The sequence below is a fragment of the Bufo bufo genome, chromosome 2, assembly GCF_905171765.1.
Source record: "Bufo bufo chromosome 2, aBufBuf1.1, whole genome shotgun sequence".
Lineage (NCBI taxonomy): Eukaryota > Metazoa > Chordata > Amphibia > Anura > Bufonidae > Bufo > Bufo bufo.
The window spans coordinates 666999062-667023206 of record NC_053390.1 but is presented as its reverse complement, the minus strand read 5'-3'; the positions used below and the strand labels follow the sequence as shown (position 1 = coordinate 667023206).

At 41.3% G+C, this 24145-nt stretch overlaps 1 protein-coding gene across 1 annotated transcript in view; it reads right to left on the bottom strand.

The window, feature by feature from the left end:
* Nucleotides 1–24145, bottom strand: part of RXFP1 (relaxin family peptide receptor 1) — a 476211-nt gene that overhangs the window by 26784 nt on the left and 425282 nt on the right. Inside the window, exons 13-16 of the mRNA XM_040418599.1 lie at nt 22404–22475; nt 20217–20288; nt 18058–18287; nt 15528–15938 (exon numbers count right to left, since the gene is read on the bottom strand). Coding sequence (XP_040274533.1) covers nt 15528–15938; nt 18058–18287; nt 20217–20288; nt 22404–22475 — 785 coding nt within the window. The remainder of the gene's footprint in view (nt 1–15527; nt 15939–18057; nt 18288–20216; nt 20289–22403; nt 22476–24145) is intronic.

The window sequence follows — 24145 nt, the reverse complement described above, 5'->3', positions numbered from 1 at the left end:
AATGGTGTGCTTGGTTTTAACGTAACTTTATTCTTTCATGAGTTATTTACAAGTTTCTCTTTGTTTAGAGCTATTGACATGTCGCCGAGGTTAACACGTGAGGAGCGGATAGAAATTGTGTTGATGTCTGGTGAACGCAGTAACCGGGTCATTGCAGCAGATTTCAATGCAAGACACCCTACGAGACCACCCATCTCCCATGCTACAGTTAGCAAACTGCTTGCTAAGTTTCGTGAAACTGGTTCAGTGTTGGATTTGCCAAAATGTGGACGCATGAAATCTGTCTCTAATGAAGAAACATCAGTGGCTGTCTTAGCTTCATTCAGCAAGAGCCCACAGCGTAGAACTCGCCGCATGTCACTGGAGAGTGGCATTAGTCGAACATCCCTTCGGCGGATATTAGCTACTCACAAATGGCACCCTTACAAACTCCAGCTACTGCAGCATCTCAACGAGGATGACCCAGATCGGCGCACTGAATTTGCAGAATGGGCAAAACAAAAATTGGAACAGGACCCTCAGTTTACGCAGAAGATTTTGTTCAGTGATGAGGCAAACTTTTATGTGAATGGTGAAGTTAACAAACAAAACCACCGCTATTGGTCTGACACTAACCCACATTGGATAGATCCCTCCAAGACTGTTGGAACCAAAAAATTGATGGTATGGTGTGGTATATGGGGTACAAAGATAGTGGGGCCATTCTTCATCAATGGAAACCTCAAGGCAACTGGATATGCGAAATTGCTACATGATGATGTGTTTCCCTCTTTATGCACTGAAGCTGGCACGTTCCCTGAGTTTTTCCAGCAAGATGGTGCACCACCACATTATGGGTGTCAAGTCCGAGCATTCCTAGATGAACAGTTTCCTGGAAAGTGGATTGGTCGTTGTGGGCCAGTTGAATGGCCCCCAAGGTCTCCCGATCTGACCCCCTTAGACTTTTATCTTTGGGGTCATCTGAAGGCAATTGTCTATGCTGTGAAGATACGAGATGTGCAGCACCTGAAACTACGGATACTGGAAGCCTGTGCTAGCATTTCTCCTGCGGTGTTGCTATCAGTGTGTGAAGAGTGGGAGAAGAGGGTTGCATTGACAATCCAACACAATGGGCAGCACATTGAACGCATTTTATAAGTGGTCAGAAACTTGTAAATAACTCATGAAAGAATAAAGTTACGTTAAAACCAAGCACACCATTGTTTTTCTTGTGAAATTCCCAACAAGTTTGATGTGTCACATGACCCTCTTCCTATTGAAAAAACAAAAGTTGGATTCAAAATGGCTGACTTCAAAATGGCCGCCATGGTCACCACCCATCTTGAAAAGTTTCCCCCCTCACATATACTAATGTGCCACAAACAGGAAGTTAATATCACGAACCATTCCCATTTTATTAAGGTGTATCCATATAAATGGCCCACCCTGTACATTCTGACAAGACCCTGTCGCCCAGGAGAAAATTTTGGAGGAGCACTTTGCCTCCTGTAGGCAGATCTCTTCATGGATGCAGATGCGGAAGCCTTGGCCTCATTCCAGGTCTGAAAGAAATTGCTGGTGGCTGCATCTGCAGCCAGCACATCAGTGGACAGATTATTAGGTAAAGGAATATGAGGGTGCTGTCCAAAAACATTAAAGGAAGGTGACTTGTTAGCAGACTTATTGGAATGGTTGCTGTAGCAGAACTTGGCCCAAGGGAGCAGGGACACGAGTCATTTTTCCCAGAGGAGATAAAGAAACGCAGATTGTTTTCCAGAACCTGGTTGATTCTCTTCACCTGTCTTTTAGATTGTGGATGGTAGAAAAATAAGAAGTCCAGGTTAACCTCCAACAACCTACAAAGTGATCTCCATATCTTTGAGGTTAACCGCACCCCCCTATCTGAAACGATATGTCGAGGAAGACCATGTAAGCAAAAGTTGTGCTTGATAAACAAATGTGCCAGTTGTATAGCACAAGGCAAACCAGGCACTGGAATAAAATATGCAATCTTTCAGAAACGTCCACAACCACCCAAATCACTGAATCCATTGGAGGGTTGAAGATTGGTTATGAAGTCCATCCTGATGTGTTGCCAAGGTTCATCAGGTATTGGTAAAGGGATAATTAGCCCAGATGTCCTTTTTAAGACTCAATACTTGGTGCAATTTACACAAGTTGTAACAAAAATCCTGGACATCCAGCCACTTTAGATGTTTGTCCCCAGATGAGAACATGCCTTCATCTGGACAGAGGAACATATGTCTTGCCTGGAGCGATGTCATCAGTTTGTATTGGAACAACAGAAATGATGAAGGCAGGGTTCATGATGTGCTGAGGCTCCTTTACCTGGTCCATAGGATCAAATGAGCGAGCATCAGCCTGGATATGCATGGAAATGCAGTCAAACCAGCCAAAGAACAATGGCTATTGAGCTTGACACGGGTTGAGCTGCTGGATGTAAGTCAGGTTTTTAATGTCGGTATTAGAGGTGAGCGAATTTCTTGAAATCGTTGTGTACGATTCATCGAATTTGTCAAAAAATTCAATTCGGGTACTAATCAATTCTACCTGAATCAAAGGTGCTCCAATTGTCCTGAAAATTGGTATATGGAACTCTGAGGACTTCTAGAATTCATATGTTTTAGATTTTGGGAGGAGATTTATCCAACTGGTGTAAAGTAGAACTGGCTTAGTTGCCCATAACAACCAATCAAATTCCACCTTTCATTTTTCACAGCTCATTTGGAAAATGAAAGGTGGAATCTAATTGGATGCTATGGGCAACTAAGCCAGTTCTACACCAGTTTGATAAATCTCCCCCTTTGTATTTTTATTTTTTTATATTTCTCTTTGTCTCCCACTTTAAGCTCTGTAACACAATGACAGCAATTGTAAATGACACTGACATGTATAACTATGGGTAAAGGCATGGTTGACAGTGTTAACAAACAGCCTGCTTAAAAAGAAACAAAACACTGAGCTGTTGCATTTTTTATGCTTTTTAAAATACAAAAAAAGTTCCAAAAATTGTTCTTTACTGGGGTAGATCGTGTTTAAACACACTCTGTGTTACAGGAAAAAAAAAATATCTTGTTCTCAACAAGCGTATCAAAAATGATGCCTTAACAGGGGCAGGTTAGAGATTAGCGAATTTCTTGAAATTTGTTTTATGTCCAATTTAGTGAATTTTTCAATAATTTAATTTGTGTCCAAATCGATGCCATATGCTAAATATGCTCCAATTGGCCTGAAAATTTGTATATGACTTTGAGATCTTTTTTTTTTTTTTTTAAGAATTTTGTTCTTCCTCTTTGCCCCCTCCTCATTTAGGTTGGGACCAAGTCCTCATTGTTTAGACCAAGCATCCAGAATTATGCCTTAAAGGTGTATTCCAGTTGTTTCAAGTTATCCCCTATCCACAGGATAGGGGATAACTATTAGATTGGTGGGGGTCCTATCGATCATGAGAACAGAATACCCCTTTAAGGGGGGCAGATCCCTGCCTTGTTTATACACACGTTAATGTCATAAGAAACAGTGGCTTGTTCTGCACAAGCATCCAAAAATGATGCGTTAACGGGGGCAGAATGCCTGCCCATACTTATACACACACAGGTTTTAAATGTCAGAAGAAATAGTGGCTTGCTCTGAAGGAGTCTGCAAAAATTCTCCCTTTTAATTGGGAGCAGAAGCAGTACAGTGTGGCTGTGAATGGGTAGGGTAATACTGAAATGTGGGTTCAACAGTAGTGGCAGCAGTAGCAGCACAGCATGGAACAGACAGTGGCTGTTTACCCTGTGACAGGGTAATGAAACTGGCAGTAGGGGGATTAGCAGCAGGAAGTTCTAGCTGCAACAGCCATACGGTACAGAAAATGATGGTAGGCAGGCTGACAGTAGCAGCAAGAGCCATATAATACGGAACAAGATAGTAGTCAGGTAAACAGTGACAGTGGCAGGATAGTGGCAGCAGCAGCCACAAGGTACGGAACATGATGGTAGACAGGCAGACAGCAGCAGAAGCCATACGTTACAGAAAGATGGTAGGCAGGCAGATAGCTGTAATGGTATAATGTTGACAGTAACAGCCATACAGTACAGAACATGACAGTAGGCAGGCAAACAGAGGCAGTAGTATGATGGGGAACTGCCAACAAAGGTAGATTTATTCATCATCCTCAGCCAGAGGTGTCTGAAAATCTTCATGGAATCATATCTCATTTATTTTGACACAAGTGATTTTTTGTACACAGGGGAAGGACAAGTTTGTCTGGGTGTGAGGATGCCACCTGTGGTGCTAAAATCCTTCTCTGAGATGACACTGGAGGCTTATCAAGACAGTACAGAGATTGCATAGTGGGCAAGCTGGGCCAATGTCCCAATCTGCCAGCCCAGAAGTTCATGGGGTCAGGGAACACGGTATTTGCCGAAAGGCCAGAGTCAAGGTAGCAATGGAGCTTGGTGTTCAGGAGGTACATCTCCATTTGCAGATTTGCATCAGCCTGATGTGGCACATGAAAAATTGTCCTCATAATGTTGATGATACTGAATTGGCCGCTGCTGCAGCTTCTGTTGCTTAGATGGTGGGTGACTCTGCAGGGGGCAGAAAGCTCCTGCTGGTCAGAGAAGCAGGTGTCAGACATCTGCTCACCGAAAACTGCAGCAAGCTGCGTACACAGTGTATCATGTTAATAAATTAATTTGGCCCCCTTTTCAGCAACAGGAAAACACTCCCCCATTTTGCTTTGATTGGGAGGATCTAAAAGCATGGCTATCCAGTAATCAGTTTGCTTGGTGCTAATGAAATGCCATTCAGTATGTAAACAAGCAAGTATACAGCTTCCCGTGCTCACCAACATGTCCGAGGACCAAGTTATTTCCAGCTCTGCCCCTGTCATGGCCATTGTCGTCATCATTATAATTGTTTTGGTCTATTCGATGGACCGCTAAGGATCTGTGGTAGTGGTTCGGCTGGTGCATTCCGGTGGGGTCGTAGAGGTCTGAGTGTGCTGCTCTACAATACTATTTGTCCTTCTCCTTCAGAGGATTACTTCTCTCCCAAAGTGTGGTAGCCCAGGTGAGAGCATCTCCTGTCAGTAGTGAGATCACGAAGGCTTACCCAGCCCATTGGTGAGAAACTGCTGTGGCTGACGCTCGAAGTGTATTGTGCACTGACTGAAGAATTATCAGCAAAACTTAGGGTCCTTTTCATAGAGAGAAGGAAGTGATAGAATTAAGCTTGAACCACTAGAAGTAGAGACTGGTGGAGGTATCGGTGCAGATGCTGCGGCTTAAATTGCGGCTCTGCAGTAGTAGTGGTCAGTGCACTCAGGTGGGCAGAGATGTTATGCATGCAAGCTAGTAGGTGCTACTGGCATCAATGTTGGTGATTCATTTCTTGGAATACTTTAGGCAGGCCTATTCAGGATGGGTCAGTGGATTCCTTGGCCTGAGTAAACTGTCTGTAGAACTAATGTGTTAACCAGGATGTTATCCTGGCAGTTCACCCTTTAACCCCTATACTGGGATCTGGACTGTGTTGCTGGGAAACAGAAGGCTGCTACCTCCTGGAATAGTAGTATGGTTGACAGCTGACCCACAGGGCTTAGAGACACCAGAGTGGGGCACCTAGGGATCAGTCAAAATGTGTAGTCAGTAGCAGGCTGAGGTCAGGGCAGGCAGAGTTTGTGCAAATCTGAAAAATTAGTCTGGGTCAGGGCAGGCAGCTCAGGGTTAGTATGGCGAACAAGCACAGGTCAGGCAGCAGAGGATCAGAATGCAGGAATCAAGTGAAAGTCGGTACACTGGCAGACAAGCAGATAATAGAACCCTTGCAGGATCTAGCAAAGTAGTTAAACTATTGCTCAGGTAGTGTGTGAGACAAATAGCACAACATATAAAGCAGATCTGATTAAATGAAGTGAGATTCAATGATGACAACCCGGGCCCTATGCCAGAATGCTGTTACTGTGACAGACACAGGGTGAGTGGAAAGGTGCCCATGCCAGCCAAAAGTAGCGGGGCAGCGCCAGGCGTGGGCTGCCTAAGTAACATCACCTACATTGTAAAATGTGCCAAATTTTGGCTCCAAGTATTGTTGGATAACTGTATATGTATGCTAGTAGGAATAAGGTGTGGTAGGGCTGTAACTATGGGGAATATAGAGCTGACAGTTGCATCCAGACCCTGGAACCCAAAAGATCCTCTGCAATATAAGAAGATGACACCAGTAATGTAAAAGGCACATAGTGTAACACTCCAGAGGGGTGTTACCACTCCTTTACCCTGCTACTATCTCTAATGGGCTAGCCTGAATGTCTGTGTATTTCAATCCAGGTCCTTTAAATGGTGCAATTATAATATTTCTATGTAACTGTTATAAATGTAATTTACCTGGTTCACCAGCAGGTGGCAGCGTTTCTGGCAGAGCTATCTTAGACAGAATGGAACTCACCATTCCGTTCCCCCCCCTTTTAGGCAGAAGGATGTGGGGCAGTTCTGGTTTGTGTTGGTTGAGACTTCATGTTGGAGCTGCCAGGATTCTAACCTATTCCTTGGCTGAAGATAAGTCCGACTTAAAAGTGAAGTGCTGCAGTCAGCTTGTCAGTACAGCAGAGTGAGGGAAAGATATAGCAGAGTTGAGTTTGCCTGCCAGTTTAATGCTAAAGCCTGCTGGGACCAAGACAAAGCTTGCAGACTGTTTCTGATGAACGTTTATTCAAGTAAAGCTGCTGTTCTACTACATAAAAGGTCTAGACTCAATCTTTCTTTCAAATCCCTCAATTATTCCCCCTATTTATTGCATCAGAGCCAAAGTCTGGGGTCCAGCAGTATCCAGGTAGGAGAACCGGGACATATAAAGAGACTTTTAGGCCGCACTACACCACTCAGCATTTACTACACCTGGGACGTGATATAGGGGCCCTGGGGGGAGGCGTCCCATTGCAATAGCAGGTAGGGGCCCTGACAGAAATTTTTCAGTGAGTCTCAAAAGTTTCAAGCTATGTCTCTGAACTGTGGTTTGTGTATTTGAGGCATACAGTAGCACTATATCTGGCTAATTTAAAATGTCTTAATCTTTTATCAGTTTGTCTCCTTTGCAGGCTTCATCTCTAATTGTTAGTTTCACTTGGGCTAGTGGGTGGAAACTAGCTGCTATGAAGTCTTCCATATAAAGCACACATAGAAGAGGAGATGCTCCCCTATCTCCCTGTAAAACATCCTAAGAAGCCATTGTAGCATGGAAGACATCACATATCAGTAAGGAGTAGTGTAGCTGTGAATCCAGCACTGGGCTAAGATAGAAGACTTTCTAGAATCATCATCACTATCTCTGTGTCTGTGCCTCTGTCTCCCTCCAGCAACTCATATTTTTTCCTACTCCTTTACAGGCAGCATATAACATGATTCTTAAGCTAGTTGATAGTCCGCCTCTTATCTCAAGATGGACTTGTAAACTGAAGTAAACTGAAGGTGAATGTTCAGTTCAGTCGGCAGGGGGAGGAGAAGAAGTATCTCATCACTGGAGAAAGAGGCATTTGAAAAATGCATTCCAAGGTTTCTTATATTTGCATGTATATTGGTTTGTGAAAGTACATTAATGGAAGAGTTTGGAGATTTATGTTGGCACACCATATATGCAGTCCCTTGCTAGTACAGCATGTGTTGGATACATCAACAGGGAGTCAAGGTGTGCTTGTTATAAACTGATGCCTCTGTCCACAGCATTTATAAACCCCCCACCACCACCACCACCCAGTGTCTGCACAATCATCATTTATTTAGGGTTAACAGGTTATCACTGTATGCAGTGGTGTACTTTCAGTAGAGGCAGACCACACAACTCCTACTGGATGGGAAGGATGTGTGTGGGGTGGTGCTGATCTCTTTCTGCTTTTCCCAACAAGACAACACTGCATTTCCATGTGGCAGCCACTATGGGGAGCTCAATGCAAAGCTTCCATTACAGTAAATGATAACTGTATAAACTCCTATGCACTTAGCTTCCCATATTGGTGGCTACAAGCACCAGCTTTGTAATGAGGAAGCAGTGATTTATCAATGTATTTATGACAGTTCTCTGGTGTAAGCACATGGTTCAGAATGAGCAACATATTTATGAATCACCTGTTACACTTTTTCCAACACTGAAGTAGGATAAAGTTAGTGAGATGGATGGTGACTCTTTTATTACAATTCTTTCTAAATAAAAATTTCTTTCCCTTAATAAAAAACAAAACACCAAACCCCTTTTTAATGCTGACTATGTAATTCAGTTCTAATTATGATATGTTTCGCTTTATAATACACAATTTTCTTCCCCAAAGGTCTGTGTGTGTGTGGGGGGGGGGGGGGGGGGGGGAAATGGCAGTGAGTCTTATAAAGCAAATACTTAGTGAGCGCTTCAATTATGGAAGCGCTCACTAGTATGTAAAAGGCACGAGGTGCGGGACTGTAGCGCTGCAAGCACTTGCTGTATTCACTGCTTCCTGGTCTTCTCTGGGCCGGTATGCACTGTTCTGACTGCATACAGAGTCAGGACTGTACACAGTCAGGTCACAATGCATTGTGGGCCCATAGAAAACAAGGGAGTGTGACTGCAGAAGAGACCTCTGGACCTGCAGAGTAGTGATGGAGCAGGAAAGGTAAGTTTATTTATTTATTTTGGTCCGATATGAGAGTCTGACATTGAGCTCTGATATGGGGTCTGATCTGAGAATCTGATATGGGGGTCTGATCTGAGAATCTGATATGGGGGTCTGATCTGAGAATCTGATATGGGGGTCTGATCTGAGGATCTGATGATATGGGGGTCTGATGATCTGATATGGGTCTCTGCAGTGAAGCAGGGAGCAGATGGCTCCCTGCTTCACTACGGAAACGAACTGCCCAGCAGTCAAAAGAACTGCGCCCCCCCCCCCCAGCCTCTGCGTCCAGGGCATGTGCCCCATCTGCCCCCCTCGCTACGCCCCTGGGGTCAGGTGTGATGATGTTTTCACTGCTTTGCCCTGTCATTCAAAGTGCAAAGGGCGCTGAAGTTGCAGAGAGAGCTGAGCATCTAAGTGTAATGACCACGCCCCTGTTGCTCCTATAGGCTTATTTGCATATATAAAAAAAAAAATTCTCAGCAATGTGGGCACATATGCAGATGGGACCAACACAGATGTCTTCAGCTGCCAAGCACATATGTAACAGGTCAGCCAGTTTCAAGTACAAATGTGCTGACATATTTGTCATATTTTACTTCAGATGACATAATATTGACATTGCAAGTACTGCAGTGTATTACGTGGGCGATCAGAGGATCACAGGTTCAAGTCATCTACTGGGGGGACTGTTTTAAAAAATAAAAATACAAATAAAAAGCACACTTTTTTCACATACAAATGATTTTATTTACGTAAATAAATCCCCAAAAACTATACATAATTATTATTGCCGCATCTATAACGATCTGTACAATCAAATGATTGCATTATTTGTTCCGTGCCGTAAACATAAAAAATATAAATTGCTGTTCTTTGTTGATTCCATTTCCCGAAAACATGCAATAAAAAGTGATCAAAAAGTTGTATGTACCCCAAAATAACATCAGTTTAACCCCTTAAGGACCCTCGCCGTACATGTACAGTGCTGGTGGATGTGACTTAGAGACCAGCGCGCAGCTCCGATCAGCGGCACGGACCCGGCAGTCCCTGCTGCATATGCCGGTATCGGTGAAAACACTGATGCCGGCGTATTAACCCCTTGTATGCTGCGGTCAAAGCAGACAATGGCATGCAGAGGATTTGCGGAGGGTACATGTGCCCTCCGCATCTCCTTCGGGTCCCTGCGCTGCAGTGGCGGGGACCCGATGGCAGAGAAGGCAGCTCGATGCCTTCCATAGGCATCGGGGCTTGCTTTCTACAGAATCCTGTGAGATCCATCCCCTTAGGCTGGGTCTTACAGGCAGGCTGTCAGCATAAAAGTGTTTTTCATTTTAAAAATAAATAAAGTTTCAAGTAAAAAAATAAATAAATAGCCCCTTTCCCAAAATAAAACACATAAAATTGTAAAAAAAGAAAAGAAAAGAAAAACAGACATATTGTGTATTACCGCTTCTGTAACGACCGGCTCTATATAAATATCACACGATTCATCCCCTCACCTGAATGCCATAGAATTTTTTTTATAAAAACTGTTAAAACAACGCATTTTTGTCATCTTGCATCACAAAAAGTGCAACACCAAGCGATCAAAAAGGCGTATGCCCCCTAAAATAGTACCAATTAAACTTTAAAAAAAAACTATGGCCTTCAGAATATGGTTTCAAAAATGCTTTTATTGTGTAAAACCTAAATAAATAAAAAAAGTATACATATTAGGTATCACCACGTCCATAACAAGCTGTTATATAAAAATATCACATGATCTAACCCAGGTGAAGACCGTAAAAAAATAAAATAAAAACTGGGTCAAAAAAGCCATTTTTTGTCACCTTACATCACAAAAAGTGTAATACTGAGCAATCGAAAAGTCATACGCACCCCAAAATAGTACCCATTAAACTGTCATCTCATCCAAAAAATATGCACCCTAAAATAGTACCAAACAAACCGTCATCTCATACCGAAAAAAATGAACCCCTACATAAGACAGTCGCCCAAAAAACAAACAAAAAAACTATGGCTTTCAGAATATGGAGACACAAATTTTTTATTTTTTTTTAAATGCTTTATGTAAAACTAAAACAAAAAAAACCCACTAAGAGTAGTCATATTTGGTATTGTCGCATCCGTAACAACCTGCTCTAAAAAAATAGCACATGATCTAACTTGTCAGATGAACATTGTAAAAAAATAAAAACTGTGCCAAAACAGCTATTTTTAGTTACCTGCCTGACAAAAAGTGTAATATACAGCAACTAAAAATCCTATGTACCCTAAAATAGTACTCACAAAACTGCGAGCTTATCCGTAGTTTCCAAAATGGGGTCAATTTTTGGGAGTTTCTACTCTAGGGGTGCATTAGGGGGTCTTCAAATGTGACATGGCAACTTAAAATTATCCCATTGAAATCTGCCTTCCAAAAACCATATGGCGTTCATTTCCTTCTCCGCCCTGCTGTGTGCCCATACAGCAGTTTTCAACCACACATAGGGTGTTTCTGTAAACTACAGAATCAGGGTAATAAATATTGAGTATTGTTTGGCTGTTAACCCTTGCTTTGTTACTGGAATGGATTAAAATTGAAAATATGCAAATTTCATCTACATTTTCTTGTGGAGCACCTAAAGTGTTAACAAAGTTTGTAAAATCAGTTTTGAATACCTTGAGGGTGTAGTTTCCAAAATGGGGCCATTTATTGCTGTTTTCTATTATGTAAGCCCCACAAAGTGACTTCAGACCTGAACTGGTCCTTAAAAATTGGGTTTTGGAAATTTTCTTAAAAATTTTAAGATTTGCTTCTAAATATCTAAGCCTTCTAACGTCCCAAAAAAATAAAATGTAATTTACAAAATGATTCAAATATGAAGTAGACTTATGGGAAATGTAAAGTAATAATTATTTTAGGAGGCTTTACTATCTGTTTTAAAGGCAGAGAAATAGAAATTTTGAAAATTGCGAATTTTTCAACATTTTTTGTAAATTTGGTGGTTTTTTTAATAAATAAAAATTTTATATTTTGACTCTAATTTACCACTGTCATGAAGTACAACATGTGATGACAAAACAATCTCAGAATGGCTTGGATAAGTAAAAGCGTTTTAAAGTTATTTGCAAAAAATCTGCAGATTTGCAAAAAACGGAAATGGCATGGTCCTGAAGGGGACAAATAAACAAGCCATAAACGCATTTTTCTATTATAGAAAAAAATTTATGTTACAAGTTCTTCATTGTGCCAATGCAAAAAATGACTTATTTAAAAAATAGAATTGTTATATTGCAAAAGTAAAAAAAAACTAAAAAATGTTTGGTATCAGTGTAATCATACTGCCTATACCGCAGGGTAAACACCATTAAAACTAAAAAACAATGGTAGAAATGAAGTTTCATATAGACGTTCATTCCCGATCTGTGCTTACTGGATGGCTACATTAACATGCAGCAATCATCCCCTCTGTATGGGAAAAAACGATCGTTACTATGATTGTTCGTCCCCACACAGTTTAACTGTTTGCCACAATTGTTTTTCAGCAGAGTAATGAGCTGCTGACAGAATGATGATTTTTTAAACTTTCGTTTCTGATAATCAGCCCACTTTATGGTGTAAATGGGGTTTTACCCTGGCTGCTTATTATCCAATTCAAGTAATCTGCCGCAGTGGACTTTATTATAATAGTAAATAGTACAACCAGTCACTCTGCATCTTGCGCTCATTTACTCTCAAGAGCCATAGCTGTAGCCACACTACTTTTCCTTTTATTTTTAACCCCTTCCCGACATTCACTGTATATGTATGGTGTATATTGGGTGTTTAAAGATGGTGCCCGCTCTGGAGCGTAGCAAGCGCCATAGCCGCCGGGTCCGTGTGTTTCATACAGCAGGCACCCGAAGCTAATGTCCACAATCAGCGGTTACCGCGGACCGCATTTAACCCCTCAGATTCCGTGGTCAAATGTGACCACAGCGTCTGAGTTGGCGGGGAAAGCACCCTGTTATAATATTGAGCCAGAGCCTGTACTAGGCTTACATGCCTATTATTAGTATTTCCCATTTCAGGCCAGCAGGTGGCAGTACTGAACTGGGATATAGAGATTTCTGTACAGAATAATGGAACAAATCCATACCAGAGGAGGCGGAAACCTGGGTAGCTTGGGAGAGTCCACGCATTTATAGGCTATCATTACCTGGTGGATCTCCATTTTAGGGATTGGTTTACATCTAATCTTGATGTCATGTCTTACCAATACCGCCCCCTATGATCAATGGTTGCTGGTGCAGTATATTGATTTATCTATATATATTATAAAAGTCTCTATACCTTTGTTATGTATAACCCTGACGGTGGCGCATATTGAATCAGCCACCTTATGAGATATTGTCTCCCTGAGGAACCCAGAAGTGGGGGAAACGCGTTGGGGCACAGGGACCCATGAGGGCCAATTAGGGTTGTTGGCAGGATAGGTACGAGGTCTCCACCTTTAGGGGCCGTCTCTGGGCTAAGGGACACTGTACGGTCATCACAGGGAAAGTTTTTTTCACCCCAGTGTTCCTATGCTGATGCATCTCTGAGTTACCATCCTGGTGTATAGTAAATCAGGTTTCAAATTGACCATCATCAGAATAATGTATTGGGAAACTTTAGGTTTATTTTTTTAATTATATGAATTAAATGTGTTTTTAAGGGTCTTACATTTGTGCATCCACTTGGAGGAGCTGAGCAGATTGATGTATAATTTTGTGGGAAAAGATTCAGCAAAACTTGTAATTTATACAATTAAGGCTACTTTCACACAAGCGTTAATATTTTACGGTATTGAGATCCTTCATAGGGTCACAATACCGGAAAAAAACGCTTCCGTTTGTCCCCATTCATTGCTAATGGGGACAAAATGTAACTGAACATACCAGAGAGCAAACCGCAAGATGCTGTGGTTTGCTTTCCATCCTGGGATGCAGAGCAAAACTGATCCGTCATGACCCACAATGCAAGTCAATGGGGACGCTTCCGTTTTCTCTGACACAATAGAAAACGGATCCGTCCACTATTGTCTTTCAATGGAGTTCATGACGGATCCGTCTTGGCAATGTTAAAGATAATACAACCAGATCCATCCATAACAGATGCAGATGGTTGTATTATCAGTAACATATCTGTAAAGAATAAATCAAGGCAACTGGACTTACTGTAGATTTCTTCAAAACGTTTCACTCGTTCTTCCAACGAGCTTTCTCAATTCTGAGTGACTGTACAAGAATTCTCTGGGAATTGAGAAAGCTCGTTGGAAGAACGAGTGAAACGTTTTCAAGAAATCTACAGTAAGTCCAGTTGCCTTGATTTATTCTTTACAGATATACCATGACCTGGATAAATGAGAACCTTCACAGACATATTATCAGTAACGGAAGCGTTTTTGCTGAACCCTGCTGGATCCAGCAAAAACGCTTGTGTGAAAGTAACCTGAATCACTGCTCTTTTTGACTTTAGTTGTACATGGGGGTCATCATTATCAGTGATTGATAAAATTCACTGTGTAAGCGTGTATACAGAGGTAACTGACCCCCCTGTGTAAAGCTGAATTCAGAAAGTGCTGAGATTTAAATTTATAAATTTTACGTTTTGCTGAACCTTTTCCTTTAAGCCATACATCAATCTGCTCAGCTCCTCCCGCTCTATAACATGCTGCCTGCAGATTGCACTGCATTTTGGGCTAACATAAAAATCATCAATATAAATTTAAGAGGTAATCCCATTTCAGACATGTATGGCATATAAACAGGATACACAGTGTCGGCTATTTTGAGAACCCCCCCATAGAAGTAAATGGAGTGAGCTGCGCATGTGTCACAGCGGCTACAAAACAGGGCCCCATTCCCAAGATAGGGTCGGTTCCCAAAGGAGGACATTTACGGCATATCCTGTCGATATGCCTTAAGTGTTCACAATGAACATAAACCTTTAAAGGGAACTTGTTATCAGGATTGAAATATAGAGCTGATGAAATATTCTTAGTGTGCATCCTCCAGTCATTCCTAAACTGTCTTTGTCTATGCTCTAAAGCAGAGATGCTCAACCAGTGGCCCTCCATCTGTTACAAAACTACAACTCCCAGCATGCCTGGACATCCTACAGCTATTAGGGCATGCTGGGAGTTGCAGTTTTGCAACAGCTGGAGGTCTGCAGGTTGAGCATCCCTGCTCTAAAGTATTGTATTCATGTAAAAAAAGCTACTTTAAAAAAGTGTCTGACGTTCTTTCTGAAGAGAGTAATGAGGTATCTACCCGCTCTCACGGCCATCTCATTCTCCAAGATCTCCCCTCTACCTCTCTCACACTGTCACTTTGTTTTCTGACGTCAGTGTCGGCTGAGTGAAATCTAACGCCTGCGCAGAGGTCTTCTATGCACTGCCACGATACGACCATGTGCAGTGAGCGGAGGTGTATACACCTCGACTTCAAGCGCTCCCTGCACAGGCCGGTATTGTGGCCATGCATTGAAGTGTTCTGCAAGATTTCTCTCGGTTGGCACTGACATCAGGAGACAAATGGGCATTACAGGAGAGGCAGAGGGGAGGTTTTGGAGAACGAGATGGGCAAGAGAGCAGGTAGATGACTCATGACTCTCCACAGGCAGAACAATGCCCTGATGACTCCATGAGGTACCTGGTCATGATGTCAGAGACATTTTCACAAAGTAGTTTTTTTTACATAAATACAATACTTTTGAGCATAGACAAAGACAGTTTAGGAATAATTGGAGGATGCACAGTAAGAATATTTAATCCCTTTAACAATACGTTTTGAATGTTTTTGAGTTGTTTTTTTTTTACCAATCTTTCTAGAATTATGAACTAGGAACATCTATTAATTTAGCAGATTGAAGAATATATTTTGAGAGACTTACCAAGGAAGATAATTACTGAATATATCTGAGCTGCAGTGGTTTCTGGTTGCTCCGAGTGTAGTGGGAAACAAACTCCATTTGTTCCATAATAGTTGTGGAAAATATGTTCATTGCTGAGGGGTAAGAAGGCTATAATAAAACCGAGAATCCAAATAAGTATTAATATGGTTATCGTCCTGCATTTTCCTGGTTTCAGACACCTAAAAGGGTACACTATGCAAATGTATTTTTCCAAAGTTAAGTAGGTAAGAAGTAAGACTGAGACTTCTGTGGAGAGAATGGCTAAGGATCCAACTAGCCGACATTGTGTACTGTCCATCCAGGCCTGGGCATTCTTGTTGTATTCACCTCTGTATTTCACATCATAGTATCCGATAACAAATAAGTATATTCCCATTAGGCAATCAGCACCTGCAATGCAAACATCCATTCAATAGAAGAATTAATGGAAGCATTTTAACTACGTACAAGACATTTGAGGTCTATTAGAAGTAGGTGGAATAATGTTTATATTGATGGCCTGAAGTGAATGGGAGAAGTGTGGCAGTACCCAGTTTCATCGACTAGCTTTGTTTTTCCAGCACCTCCAAAACTACTTTAGTACAGTTGATGGTTGAGGGTGCAAGGTGTCAGACCCCCGCCGATCAAATACTAATTGCCTATCCTGAGGATGGGCCATCAATATAAAATCCTGGACAATTCCTTTAATGCTCACATTACCTGCTCCCATGCTGATCCTTCTCAGGTACCCATCTAGTCTCTTTTCTTCCTGCTCAAGCTGTGGCATAATGACACAAAATGTGACTGCTACAGCCAGTCACTGGCAACAAAGATGACCACAGTAGTGTCAACACATCCCTGCTATAGTTAGTGATTGGCTGCAGGTGTCATGTGGAAGTTCTATGTATCTGAATTTAAAATAGTTTTGAATTTCTGATTAGCCCTTAGTGATCCTGGCCAATTAGTAGTACCCACCTCATATATCCTCATGCACCTTTAGACTTTTGCTTAAGGATACTTTCACACTAGCGTTTTTCTTTTCCGGCACTGAGTTCCATCATAGGGACTCTATACCGGAAAAGAACTGATCAGTTTTATCCCCATGCATTCTGAATGGAGAAAAATCCGTTCAGGATGCATCAGGATGTCTTCAGTTCAGTCACTGAACTGCATTTTGTCCGGAGGCAGACCGGTACAAATGTGAACAAAAATTGAAACGCATCCATTTGTCCGTATGACAAACGGAGAAACTGATCCGTTCTTGTAATGCATTTGTGAGACTGATCCGCATCCTGATCCGTCTACAAATGCTGTCCGTTTGCATGCAGATTGCCTGATCCGGACGGAACTGCTTGCCGGATCACTCTGCTGCAAGTGTGAAAGTAGCCTAAGAGTGAGAACTTTAGAATATAGAAATACAGTAGGTAGTCCATTTGGGACTTGAATTTAAAGTATTTATCACTCCAGGTGACTTATCAGAATAAGACATCATTTGGCAACTGGAGTAATATCAGCATATTTTTGTGGTGAATTTTTTTTTATTCTTATCAGTTTCATATGGCTCTTTTAAGCCATGATGTTCTCTAAGATGTTCTTCCATGTACAGGAGCACCAGTGTACAGTTCTCTGGCTGCTTATACTGAACTGGCAGTAGGTTTGGATCAGTGCCCTGGGTCAGCAATCCATGTCTTCCCAGGCTAAATAGAGTGTGCAATTATCTGTTCCTTCAGGAGGCATAATAACTGGCAGTCTGCTGGCAGATCCCTTCTGGCCCACGGACACAGCAGCAGAGATAAAGGCCTCCATACATATTATACTATTGTTAGCCAAACCAGCCATTTTAGGTTGGATTGACCAACAATCTAACATGTATCAGAAGCTTCTGATTCTCCCCTAACAGATGGTGTTGGATGGGAAGAAAAGGATCGAGTGCTTTGAATTTCAATGCTGGATCTTTTTGTAATCTCAGAAGATATGCTGCAATCGGAGGCTCGGCTATTGGGGTAATTGTATGGGGGTTGGAAGAGATAGCTGTCAGCTAAACGAGTATTTTTGCACATGTTCAGGCATCTTAACAGTTTACACCAGAATTATGGATCTGTATTCCAGTCAATCAAGACCCTGAGTGAGAATGAGAAGCTCCAGGACTTTTATGTCTCATAATTGTGGTAGGCTTTAAGTGAGTGCAGAAATTCTGAACAGTTACCGACCATACAATGTATGGGGGAAACATTGCTGGTGAAGAGATATATTTCAAAGTTTATTCTTTTTCATTTTTATGGCTAAATTTTAAACAAAAGTTATGCTTTAATTTCCAACTTTATTGGATCTCTGAATTGTAAGCCTGTTTCACACAAGCCTCCTGCTGTTTTTGTTGATCTGGAGTTTCTGTAAACTCTGGGATATCTTGGTTAAAATACAAACGTGTGAAGGAAAAAAAATAAAAAATCTCTTACTTTTGCATACAGGAGAACCAACTATATCAAAGAATATTTTCCAATCAATGTAAGTTTGACATGATGTTACTTACAACAAAGAGAAATGATGCACATAGCATGTAGCTTGTTCTCTGATCTGATGTATGGCCGTGTGCAGATGACAAAGATGTTCCCAAAGCAGGTAGCCACAGACACAACCCAAACAAACACGCGCTGTACTATACTGGCAAGCAAATTCTCCAGGGATGAAATGCCGTCTGTGTTTGGCTTGCAATTACGTACATGAGGGGCAAAGCCACAATACTGGAATTTCTTAAAATATCTGCAAACAGTAAGAAAAATTATAAATTCAAAACCTTAATGGTTCAGTCTAAACATTAAGAAAACATGAAAAAAATTATGACAAAAGCTCACCTTGTTGGCAGCTTAGTAAATAAAAGTTAAACTATGGTCATACAGGCTAAACTTGATGATGAGGCCCTATTTCCCATTCAGAAAGCACTTCAGTGTTGGAGTATAATGAGATTTTCTAATAGGGCATTGTACACTGGGCTTTAAGGGCGTTTTCGGGGATAGGTCATCAATTTGAGATCGGCAGGGGTCCGACTCCAGGTACTCCCGCCAATCAGCTATTTGACAAAGCCGTAGCGCTCACCGGCCTCCTTGCAGTTTACCAAACACTGCACTGTCCATTTGATAGCAGCTGTATCTTAAAGCAGGGAATTGAACCCTGGTTTAGGATACATATGTATCTATACTTACTTCCATGAAATTGTGTGACTTTCGATCTGCATTAGTTCAGGGTGTGGACACGTGTATACCATTTTACTGGCATTTGTTTCTACCAGACACAGTCAATTATGTTATTTTCCTCATGCCATATGTATATCTATATATAGCCGCCTTAGGTGTCTACCGCACTTCATTCATGATGTTTTTGTCTCTATCTTTTAATGTTTTGTACTTTTTTGAATAAAATATACTATGGACTTGAAGCCCGATGGGACTCAGTTTTTTTTTGTTTGTTGCGTCAAAGTCTTTATTTGCAGAATCCAGCGCTGGCAATACGATTCTTGCAACGTATGCCTGTAACCCCCAATGGAGGGGTACAAAGCTAAGATACGGCTGGCCAAACGATGTCTAAGTGTGTAAGGGTATGTTAGCAACGTCCTTCTCACTGCAGTAAAGTCTCTTTTAGCATTAAACAGCAAATACATCACTGACTGACTAGTACTTAGCTATGCACATTCTGGACCTTTTTCTTTCTTTCTCTCCCTGGAGTACTGTGAAGTAAAGATAGTTTTATCCCTTTGGATCCTCTCCGGGATGTAGATTTAGTCCTCTGAGGAGTGAGCATATGTAGCTACTCTCACTTCCTCAGCTAGAAACCAACTTATTGAACTAGGGGATGGACCTAAGTCCAACTGTTAGCTTCCTACAGGGGCAGAGTCAAGATTGTTAACCATGACTGATCCATACCTGTACAAAGTTCTATGGGTAATACATTACACCAAAGCATTACATAATAATAACAATTTGCAAGTACACTATTCAGGGGTACTGCACATCTGTACTGTAAAATGTTACAAATACAAGACAAGAATTGTGTTACACATGGTATTCATATGAGGCACATATATAAATTTTGACATCTAAGTATAAATTGCCTATAATCTATCTTGAAAGATGCAGTGATATTCAAATATCACAGTTTTCCTTTGGAAAAAGTATATTTGGATGGACAGAATTCTTTTACATATTAGTCAACTTAATTAGTCAACATAATTGTTAGACGGAAGTCTTGTGGATCTTTACAAAGAAGGGTCACATCTAAACCCAATTAGCTCCCATTTTAGTTTGTATACTTTCAGTTCTATAACTCACTGTAAAATATGCTTATTGCCCATAGCAATCAAGAAAGTTTTATATGTGGGGCCCAAGAAAGTACTGTGTCTATGATGGATCCAGGAGCATTACTGGGTACAGTAGACCCATTGCTCATGGAAAGTTTGTGTGAATCCCTGCTGAAAAATGCACACCAATGTTATATTATAAATAATAAGGATGCAATACTTCATTGAGGTAGGTGACACGTATGTGACATTTGGACGAAGGGCATCAATTTTATATATTAGATGAGACCATTTTGGTTGTTACCCTTCATAACAAGTAAAACATGCCAGTGTGCACAGAAGTGGAAACAGATTCTATTTTATGAAAAGAATTTTAAAAAAAATGGAGCATTACTTACATGTGAGTGAGATTTCTGAGTGGCATGAACATTCTTCTTTGAATATTTGGTATTTCAATTCCCTCAAGACTTCTAGAGCACAAAATAACAGTATATTCATTAGTGTATGTAGTCTGTTTCCATATCCAGTGCATTCAGAAAGTCTTCAGATCCTTTCACTTTTTTCACATTTTGTTATGTTGTGGCTTTGTGCTAAAATAAAAAAAAATCTAAGTTTTCCCCACCATTCTGCACTCAATAGCCCATAATGAGAAAGTAAAATTTTATTTTTTTAAATTTATTAAAAATAACAAACTACAATTGTGCATGGACACAGGTATTCAAACTCTTTCTATGGCACTTGAAATTTAGCTCTAGGGCTATAATTTCTCATGATCATCTTTGACATGTTTCTATATTTTGATTGGAGTCCACTTGTGGTAAATTTACTTGATTGGGCATGATATTGAAAGACACATTCTGTCTATATAAGGTCTCCCAGCTGATGATGAATATCAGAGCAAAAACCAAGCCACGAGGAAGAAATAACTGCCTCTAGAGCTCAAACACAGGATTGTGTAGAGGTATAGATCTAGAGACGGGTACAACAAATTTCTGTTTCACTGAAAGTTCCCAAGAGCACAGTGGCCTCCATAATTTTTAAATGAAAGGAGTTTGAAACAACCAGGACTTTTCTTGGTTCTTGGTGAAAGAGAGGTGACCAAGAACCCAATGGTCACTTCCAGAAGGTCAACCATCACTGCAGCATTCCCCCAATCTGGGCTTTATGACAGAGTGGCAAGAAGCATCTCCTCAGTAGAAGACACATGAAGGTTTACACAAAAGCACTTGAAAGGTTTTTTCAAGACTTTTATACTGATGATCTATCCTCTGGATAGGTCATCAGTATCTGATTGGTGGCAGTGTGACTCCTGGGACCCCTGTCGATCAACTGTTTGAGAAGGCACCAAAGCTTCTGTGAGCACCGTGGCCATCTCTGTCCTTAACAAACACAGCGCTGTACATTGACATTTTTGGCCTCCATTCTAAGCATCATGCTTGGAGGAAACCAGGCACTGCCCAATATCATCCCTACAGTGAGGCATGGTGGTGGCAGGGTGTTTTACAGCGGCTGGAACATGAAAACTGGTCAGAGTTGAAGGAAAGCTGAATAGAGCAAAGTACAGAGATATTCTTAATGAAAATCTGATTCAGTCTTCTCTGTACCTCAGACTGGGTCAAAACTTATCCTCCAATCAAGACAATGACCCTAAGCATACAGTCAAGACAACACGGGAATGGCTTAGGGGCAATTCTGTGAATGTCCTTCAGTGGCCCAGCCAGAGCCCTGGCTTTATACCAATCGAATATCTCTGAAGAAACTTAAAAATGGCTGTCCACTGACGGTCCCCATACAACCTGACAAAGCTTGAGGGGATCTGCAAATAAAAATGGCAGAAAGTCCCTAAATCCATATGTGCAAACCTTGTGGCATCATACCCAAGACGACTGGAGGCTGTAAACATTGCCAAAGGTGCTTCAGCTAAGTCATGAGTAAAGGGTCTGAATACTTATGTCAATGCAATATTTTAGTTTTTCCCTTTTCAATAAATTAGCGAAAATGTTGAATATTCTGTTTTCACTTTCTCATTATGGGGTATTAAGTGCAGAATGATGGGCAAACTTTTTATTTTTATTTTAGCATAAGGCCGCAATATATGTCAAAAAGTGAAAGGGTCTAAAAACTTTCCAAATGCACTGTACAGTGGAGTAGCTGGAGGTTGTAGGGGGTGCATTCACACTTGAACACAAGGCCTGAAGGGTCTATACACCCTTTTACCACACAAGGGGACAGCATATCAGATGTGTATAATAATGTTGTATTACAAGATTATTTTATGTATTGTTTAAGTTGACCTGGGGGCATACACATTATATAAACCTCAACGGAACCCATCTAAACTTTTTGGAGGTTTTCTGATGTGACGTCTGGTGTTGGGGGCGAAATCTTACAGACACCTTTAGACTATATTGTAGTAATAATCTGTTATTCCAGTAATAATCTGTAGATTTGTCATAATTTCATCTGTTTCTGAATCTACAGAGCAGTCTGTAGTATAGAGGTTTACAAGGGCATATTTTTATAGCATTCCGGAAAGCAAGATTCTAACAAATGAAATATTTGCACAAATTCATTTAAATACTTACAAAGATTTCAGTGTAAGTATATAGTCAAACTGGTCCAGTTGAATCTTCTGCATGGGGTTGTAGGAAATATTCCTGCATGTATGAAAGAAAAAAATTGAGATTTCCTTGGTATAAATGTACTCTCATGTTTTTATCTAAAGCTTGTATTAGACAGGCAGATCAGCAAGCGATTGTCGGGAGGGAAGCGTTCCCTCCTGGTAATCGCTTGCTAGCTAGTGGAGGACACCACTGCTACATATTACATCCAGCGATTTCTTCCGCAGCATGGGGAGGAGCGATCCCCATACTGTCTAGTGGTTTGCCAATGACAGAATGCTATTAGACAGCATGATCTGCCGCCGGCAAGCTCTGATTAAAAATCTGAATTGCCTGATGAAGGAGCTTGTTCACTGGGCAATCGGCAGCAGTATTACACTGCAATATGATTATCGGCCGAAATATTGTAATATAGTGTAGAATAGTGTAATATAACATTTATATTCTAATGGCTGCAGAAATAACAAGGTACTGTTTTATACTGTATATTCTGTAACATTAGGCTGTGATCATATTGGGATTAGGGGTTTCTATTCCGTCAGGTTTTGGCTGCTCTCTGATGGTTTGTGAAGGGTTATTTCTATCTTGGGCTTTCATTGCTGAGATGGGAATAACCACAGTAAGCTCTGGACAGGGGTAGGTGGAGTTACAGAAATGGATGAGTGGTCGGTGCTCCTCTGTTTCTATAACTCCCATAGTGAGAAATGGGAGCTACGCAAACAGCAGAGCACAGCAAGCAGTGGCGTAACTAGAGTTCCAGGGGCCCCAGGGCAAACTTTGGTTCTGTTTGAATGCGTTGTAGTACATTGCCGCTGATCACTACACAAAACCACAGCCTCTACACCATGTGTGGACTCCCCGACCCCCACAAATTAAATTATGCCCCCAATTTCTAAAATATAAATGACCTGTTTTAATGTCCCTTTCTCTAAGGGTGCATTCACACAACCATAAGTGTTTTGCGGTCCGCAAATTGCGGACCTGCAAAACACGAATACCGGCCGCGTGCGTTCCGCATTTTGCGGACCGCACATGGGCGGCGCTATATAGAGAATGCCTATTCTTGTCCGCAACCACGGACAAGAATAGGACATGCTCTATATATTTTGCGGGGCCACAGAATGGAACAACGGATGCGGGCGTGGAACGGATGTGGATCCATTTATACGATCGTGTGAACGCACCCTTAGAAAATCCATGTGATGAAATTGATTAAATTAAAATTAATTTCCTGCTGGCTGTGCTTCTGACTGTGCTGATGAAGCAAGCATGGCACAATAATGCGGATCTCCTCCCTCTTCACAGTTCTTCTCCCCTAACCTTCCGAAAAAAAACATTGGCTGCTCAAGTCAGCTGGTAACCTATGCAGGGTGGGAAATTAAAGGGCGCACCCTGGACGTACCATCTAACTCACAAACCGTCCATCACCATCACCCTCTGTGTCCAGCACTTTACACCCAGCACCAGCACGTACACCAGCTATCAAAGCCCCCATGCCCCTGAGAGTGCCTTCAGTAGTAGTAATGCACCCCATAATTTCCCCAGTAAAAAGGCTCTATAGTGCCTGCTATATTCCCTATTAATAATAATAATGTCCATACAGGTCCCCATAATAATGACCCCATAGTGACTCAATATTAAAAATGCACCCTTAGTGACCCGGTAATAAAAATAACCCCTGTGGTGTCCCAGTAATAATAATGCTC